This window comes from Entelurus aequoreus, linkage group LG14 (assembly GCF_033978785.1).
Source record: "Entelurus aequoreus isolate RoL-2023_Sb linkage group LG14, RoL_Eaeq_v1.1, whole genome shotgun sequence".
NCBI lineage: Eukaryota > Metazoa > Chordata > Actinopteri > Syngnathiformes > Syngnathidae > Entelurus > Entelurus aequoreus.
This window is the reverse complement of record NC_084744.1, coordinates 38,479,666-38,487,165: the sequence shown is the minus strand read 5'-3', so window position 1 is coordinate 38,487,165 and position 7,500 is coordinate 38,479,666. Positions and strand designations below refer to the sequence as shown.

General features: G+C 39.4%; 1 protein-coding gene across 1 annotated transcript in view; it reads right to left on the bottom strand.

Moving 5' to 3' along the window:
- The window catches only part of ttc21b (tetratricopeptide repeat domain 21B), a 14,807-nt gene that overhangs the window by 6,322 nt on the left and 985 nt on the right, over positions 1-7,500 (bottom strand). Inside the window, exons 3-20 of the mRNA XM_062069835.1 lie at positions 7,046-7,175; positions 6,866-6,976; positions 6,610-6,776; positions 6,433-6,555; positions 6,176-6,333; positions 5,896-5,980; positions 5,719-5,817; positions 5,448-5,640; positions 5,260-5,357; positions 4,974-5,174; positions 4,788-4,917; positions 4,556-4,713; positions 2,382-2,603; positions 2,073-2,311; positions 1,915-1,987; positions 1,242-1,352; positions 1,021-1,159; positions 77-183 (exon numbers count right to left, since the gene is read on the bottom strand). Of these exons, the coding sequence (XP_061925819.1) occupies positions 77-183; positions 1,021-1,159; positions 1,242-1,352; positions 1,915-1,987; positions 2,073-2,311; positions 2,382-2,603; positions 4,556-4,713; positions 4,788-4,917; positions 4,974-5,174; positions 5,260-5,357; positions 5,448-5,640; positions 5,719-5,817; positions 5,896-5,980; positions 6,176-6,333; positions 6,433-6,555; positions 6,610-6,776; positions 6,866-6,976; positions 7,046-7,175 (2,544 nt within the window). The remainder of the gene's footprint in view (positions 1-76; positions 184-1,020; positions 1,160-1,241; positions 1,353-1,914; positions 1,988-2,072; positions 2,312-2,381; positions 2,604-4,555; positions 4,714-4,787; positions 4,918-4,973; positions 5,175-5,259; positions 5,358-5,447; positions 5,641-5,718; positions 5,818-5,895; positions 5,981-6,175; positions 6,334-6,432; positions 6,556-6,609; positions 6,777-6,865; positions 6,977-7,045; positions 7,176-7,500) is intronic.

Here is a 7,500-nt window from a genome sequence, read left to right as displayed (position 1 = left end):
AGTATAGCTTTTTTCCCCAGAGATAGTGGCACAGCATTTTCATAAAATAAAAACACCAAAAACAAGAACTACTTACCTTTTGAAGGGACAGTAAAGCTTCTTCTGTTTTATCAATCTTATTCTGGACCTTGGCCAACAGCATTAGATACTGGCAATCCTGTGAGAGTCCACTCAGTTCGTCCACTTTGAACATAAAAAGTGAACATTAGAAACATTGAAATAAAAAATGTCATTGTTTGGCAGTGGGTCAGAATCTAATGTTGTTTAATATGCATGAATACTATAAAGCAGGAGTCTCAAACCTCTGTCTACTTTAACAAAATAAAAATGGCCTAGAGCTTCTCATTTTATGTAACAGTTATTTTCATAGCTTATTTCACACCAAAAGGAATACGCTTGTACAAAATGTTAGCATTTATAACGTATATTTTGTATTAAAAACATCTGTTCATCTGCATCTTATGCATTTCTCTCGAGTGCAGTTTTTTTAATCATTATTTAAGATACTTGATAAAAATAATGGATTTTGTGTTTTATCTATATTAAATTGCACTTTATTCAGGAAGCAGTGTGGTCAGTGTCTTAATGCTATTTTGTGGTGATGTGTAATTAAATAGGTCTGAATTGAACAGAAAATATTATCAACCCTTTACTACTCAAAATCAGCTGGTGAGCCACCGGTAACTCAAGCTACTGTTTGGACCCCTGCTATATATGTTTTCCGTAACTTTGTTAAACATGGAAAATATGTTATATTCGAGGCTATACTGTAATTTTTACATATGTTAACTAATAATTTACTTTCTTTTATTTAGGGACAGACATAGAAACACACTTTCTGCAAGTATTTAAAAAATGTATTTCACATTTACCTAAAATCAATGACGGAAATTTTGTCAAAATAGTCAATGTATTTTATTTTTCAATTATATAAATGTTAAATGCAAAATCCACAGATGACGTGTGAGAAACTTGGTAGAGTCACTCTAGTATTTGCACTGGAAGACGTCATTACTATACCTGGCTCATGAGAGAGAGCGTCATGCAGAACTCTCTCACAGCGCTCGTATTGCTTCATCTTCATCAGCAGCTCAGCTAGGTCATAGCGGAGGAAGTTTTGTTGCTCGGTCTTCAGGGCAGCTTCGTAGTAATGTATTGCCTGTGCAACAGGAGCTTTGTGCCAACACTGGGTTCTCTTATGAAAGGGAATTATGTGTGTCGCCGCAAAAGCTGATACAAACCTTGGCGTAGTAATGAGTCTTGACCAGAGCTTTGCCAAACTTGCTGGCAAGAGCACCATCGTTGGGGTTTTTCTCCAATGCGTGTTCATAGACCTCGATGGCTTTCTCTGCCTGCAGGTAAACACAACATACACTCAGTGGCCCAATCATTTAGTGCTGTTTTCAATCGTATTCAAGCATGTACCGTTTATCATCATCATTACTTCAATGTATTATTATATTATTAAATTAATGTATTGGCAATTGAGGTGACAAGCAGAGAATTACGAAATTATTTTTGACAACAAAAAATGTTTGGAAAATATTGTTATATGATCAGATAATATTCAAGTTTAGAAGATAGCTTTTGCATGCAGTACATTTTTCTCTGTCAACACTGAATTATCAAATACATTCATCAATAACAATTAGGTGCATTTTTCCAGGCTTTATGTAGGCAAATCTGTACAATTATTGATTGAATCTAAACTAAATAAAAAGTGATGCTCTGAATTGTATTTAGATAGTGTGTGGTTTTTCAAATTGTAATACAAAAAGATGACAGTAGGCGGCAATGATAGCCAATTATTGATATGAATGTTGACTAACCAAAATGTTCAAGTTCAATTATGTTGCATTTATGTTATTCTAACAAAGAAAAGACCCCGCTTGAAAAAAATTAACAGCCATTTACCTCCAGAATGTGCATGTAAGTGTCCCCTAGTAGTATGTATGTGTGAGGACTTGGTAGCTTGTCCACTATTTCCCTGGAGAACAGACACAATTATTAAATATGTGCTTTACTACACACCAATATATCACTGTTATATCAACATTTATTTCATCACTCACCTGTAACAACTTACATACAGACGCTTATCCTTTTTGTGGTTCAGGTACAGGTCTGCCATCTTTTGCTTGGCTTGTATGTAGTATGGCTGCTCATGAGTAATATTTCTGAGCATGCTCAGTGCCAACTCGGTGTCACCTCGAAGCAAAGCCAGGTCCGCGTTGGCAATAGTGACTCGAACCTCTTCAGGAGTCCCGAGGAACTCATTGATAGCATCCTGCATTACCTTGGCTGCTTCATGCTGTAATATTTCATTTGTTGGTGAGTCTTTACACAAAATATTCAACAAACACATTTCACATGGTTTATACCTGTTCTCCATTAAGCCAGAGGGCTTCAGCTAACTCCAAAAAGATGGAGAGACAGTCTGCGGGACTCAACTGGGCCGTCTTGTTTTTGCACTTTGCAGAAGCAGCCCTGCAGACCCCTGGAAGACTCATTGCCATTTGTAAAGTCTGAATAGCCTCAGTCAGCTCTCCCATTTTCTTCTTTGCCTGAGCTTTGATCAGGAGGTACAACGGATGTTCTCGAATCTGGAATAGACAAGCAGCTTGTGGTTTAAGCACTCTTGTCATGATTCCACAAGGCATTTTGGACTGTGTCTTTTATTTTACTGTGTTTGGAATGTCCTATCTTGGTACTCCTGTTTCGGTAGTGTTTCCTGTTTAGTCCATGTGTTTTAAAGCACCTTCACTTTGTCCATGGTCCTGCCAACACGCCTGTTCCAATGTGTTATATTTATTTCCATTCTGTACCCTCCTTTCCTGCTGGTTCATTATCTAGTGTAGGCCACAGTATTCTGTTGCTTTCTGATTTCTACTCTACCTTTTCTTCTGCCTAGTACGTCATTAAACGACCTTCTGCCTGCATGTTGCTTGCCTTCTCTGCATCGTGGGATCATGCCAACAGCAGACACGGCACATCGTCTCAACTCTAAACCCCCCGAAAAAAATAGAATTTCCACTCTGTGTTACTGAATAAGTGGGGATGGGAACATAATATAAATATGACAAATACCTCTTGCAACAACATTGACACACTGTCAAAAATCTATATATTTGTCAAGCGCTTCAAAAGTAGGGATCGACAGATTAATCGGCTGGGCCGTTATTTGGCATTTTGACATATTTGGGTATCGGTCTTTTTTTTTTCACAACTACATCAGCAGATACAATATGTACACTTATGATATTGGTATTTAGTACTTAAAAAATAAATAATTAGTGAAGTATTTAGCCCAAGCATCAGCCCTTTTGCCCTGCATGAGAAAAGATCCATTTTTGCCCATTTTTAAAATTAATTTAAGAATAAAAATTACTCTCATTGGCAATAATTCTGCCCAAATATGTTTTAAAAAACTGACAGGGCATTTAGTTGAGTTATTGTGAGAATTATTCTCCGGTCTGCTCAGCTGCTTTCACCGCAATGCTCACACAGCCACTATTTTTCTTTTAACGCAGTGCTGATTGTCTGCAGTAAGTCTCCTTTTGCCATACCATCAACCATCATTTCATTTTTGACGGAATATCCAGTTTATGTCCTTCTTTCCTGGCGTCTTCCAGGGTCCTTTTGTTTGTTTTCACTACTGCACCGATCCAGTCTGCTTGACAAGCCGCAGTAATTATTAGAGCGTGAGCTCATCAGAAGGAGCGCTGCGAGTTTCATGTTCCGTGATTCAATCAAATGAAGACGACAGAAAAGATATTTCTGCCAAAAATCAAAATTTTGTGTAAATATCTTGACAAATAGAATAAAGAAGAGCGGGTAACACCGCACACATTCTCAAACTTTCTGTAATATCACGGAAGAAATTAAATCAGCCAGCTTAAAAAATGTCACAACTATAAGCTATGTAAAGGAGGCCTAAATGTTCGCAATATTTCAGGGTTGCTCACGAGAAAACCCTACAATGTAATAAATCCATAAACTGCTATAAAATTGAGTAGTTGGCGACTTATTGTGATTTTTTTTTTACCAATTTCCCCAAGAGATTACCAATATTTTGAAATTCCAATGTTGACGCTTCTCTGATTCGCAGCTTTAGACACACATAATAAAGATGTTTGTGAAATTCCCCGATGTTTTTGGTGCGAAATTAACATTAGCGCCGCACGATTTGTTAAAAGGACTAGTTGGTACAATCCCTGGGGACTCTGCATGGCAGGGGCGTTCTCCTCCCTGAGCCAGGCTTGCACCTGACCACACTATGTAGTTATTGGTCCGACGTCTCCTAAAACAACTTAAAACCTTGTCTAGCCAATTACTGATGTATACTATTATGCATATAAATATTGACTCCAAATATAGGTTATCGGTTTCATTGACGACTATTAATCGGTATCGGCCTGGAAAAAAACATATTGGTCGATCTCTATTCAAAAGCCTCAATATTTAAGAGGTGGTGCTAATTTTTTATGTTCCAAGAAAAGCAACATTGCAGTATTTTCTTTTTGTGTTAGACAGATGTCCACAGGAATGGTCTTACCTGAAAGTTATGGCTAAGGCAAAGTTCCAGTGACTGGAAACACTGAGAAAAGTTCTCGTGCAGCAAGTGGATCTGTGCCATGAGTAGATGAGCGTCTGTGTGAGAAGGACACTGTTCCAGGCAGTGATGTAGACTGCTCTGAGCAGCATCAACATCACCTTAATGAACGAAGACATCAATAATTTAAAAAAAAAGCTCGGTCAATATGTGTAGAATGCAATGCAATCCTCACCAGACTGATATCGGACTTTGGCTTGCAGGAAGACCCCCTGAAGGAGACCTGGCACCATCTTTACCACTGTGTCCAACAGCGCTGCACAATGTCTGAGCAGTGGAGCGGGAGACTGGCCTTGAGCGGCAAGCTGAAACAAAAACAATTCACTTTCGAGGTAAAAAACCTAAAGCCTAAGTGGTATACCTTTGTAGGACACATAGCAAGATACTCCTTGACAATCTCCAGCAAGAAGTCAGGGTTCAACTTCTGAAAGTACTCCACACTAAGAGGAAGACACTGCAAAGAAGAGAAGTGGGTTTCCACTGCATCGTTCAGGAGCTTGGTAACCTCTTCTTGGGGACGGCGCTTCTTAAATGCCACAAGTGCACGCAGATAGAGGAGATCCTAATGGTGTTTGAAAAACAAAAAGGCATTTATTTAAGATGTTTTTTTCCCCAAAAAAAATTTATCTTGAAATGACTATCTGTACCCCTGATTTTCCTATAGATTGCTGAATTTCCGTTAGAAATTCTAGTTGTTGGTCTGCATCTTCAAGGCGACCCTCCATCAATTGGCACCTAATTATACCTGCGCAACAAACATATAAAATACATAGACAGTAGGCATTTCTGTGTTTGTGTTGTTCATCATCAGTAACCATTTACGGTACTTACTTACCAGTCAGTGCAGGTAGACTGGTTTCATCCAGAGTCATAGCAGTCTTGTACCACTTCATCGCCTCCTTGATTTTACCCAGGAGAACCATAACGTACCCCAATTCTGTGGCAATATCCGAGTTTAATGATGTCACACAGAAGGCGTTTTCCACCATTCTGAATATCTGTTCAAGCACTGTCTCATTTCGGCCACACTAGAAGGAATTTCGAAGGCACCCTGTTGTTTGAATAACGCACAAGCTGTGACAAAAACAGAAAATAAATTGTCTTACAACTCGGCTGAATGCGAGAGACATCTTGTAGACCAGCTCAGGGTTTTGTGGTTCCAGGACCTCCAGACTGCTGATGACTTTGGAAAGATGCTTTGTCGACTGTCAGGTTGGATACAGAAACAGCATGAGTAAAGTAAAGAGCACTTCTATTTACCAAGGTTGAGTTTGTTAAAGTACCTCAGCGTTAGCTCCATTTTTACATAAGCAATGCAGAGTTAGCATATGTAAAGCATCCAGGTTGTTTTTATCCATTTGGAGAACTCTAAAAATGAGACAGCATATGTAATATTTGACAATCATACTTTATCCAGGTCTGCTGAAAAGGCAGAATTGAAGTAACATGATGTGTTTTTACTCTTTATCATCAAAAGTCTCACTATAGTCATTGCATATGAATGAGTTACAGTGAACAATTATTATTTAAGATTTGTCTGGCAAAAACTATAGCTTCATTTACCTGACAGCTGTCTCTATGGTTTGCTCCCAGTCTTGAAGATTTAAAAACAACTTCATCTTCTTAATAAGAGCAGGCAAGAACCCTGGGTAAATGGCAATGACCTTGTTTACCACTTCTAATGCTCCAGAATAGTTCTGACGATATTCATAGTATTGTGCCTTGGATGGAAGAGACATGACGTAGTAGACACAACAATAACAGCATGAACATGCATACAAACGAGGGACATAGTTTCTGAAGAGTATTTTTATTCTCACCTTTCCCAATAGAGCAAAAACACCTGGTCCCTCCTTCAGCCCTTCATCAAAATATTTTCCAGCCTTTCTGGCATACGCCTCTTTCCCACATGTCACGTCTATCCATGCTTTCAGGATTACTCCCTAACAAAACAATATCAGTCAAATCTACACAAAATCCCTGCGGCAACGTCTCACCTCTTTAGAGCCATTGGAGAGTTTGATCATCCGCTCTGTGTATTCCCTCGCTTTATCATTTCGGCCTAGGAGCCAAAGAAACATCCCGGCGTGATACAGGCTCTGAGGAGATGCACTTTTGCGATCCTCTTTAATTTTAATTTCAAGTTCCTGTATTATGTCTTTGTCTGTGAATAAAAAGACAGAGAATCAATTATTGCCAATATGTCTGACAAATGTTTATGTCGAGGAAAAAAGGCTTTGTTTGTTGCCTTACCTGGGTTTGTCTTTTTTTTCTCTGCATAAACAAGTGCCATTGAAGTGCAAAGAGACACATCTGGTGTATCTTTTATTGTGTCCAACTCTGCTGTGGCTTCTCCAATTTGATCTGACGTCCATCAATGAGTCAAGTTTAAAGTAGCATACACAACTAGACAGGTCTTATGGTGCATCTTACCTTGCATCAAAGAGCCATACGCATGGAAGAAAGTGAGGACAGGGTCACCTCTGAATGTTGCCAGAGCAGCTGCTGCAGCATCCATGGCGTGTTTGAAATACTTCTCATTGCAATAGTATCTGACTAAAGCCTGGGAACAACAAGCAAACTGCTAACACTGTTGCAAGCCTCTGGGTGTGACAGCACCGTAGTAATGGAGGTAAGGAGGGGGTTACATGGGTGTGACAGCACCGTAGTAACGGAGGTAAAAAGGGAGTTACATAGGTGTGACAGCACCGTAGTAACGGAGGTAAGGAGGGAGTTACATGGGTGTGAAAGCACCGTAGTAACGGAGGTAATGAGGGAGTTACATGGGTGTGACAGCACCATAGTAAAGGAGGTAAGGAGGGAGTTACATGGGTATGACAGCACCGTAGTAACGGAGGAAAGGAGGGAGTTACATGGGTGTGACAGCA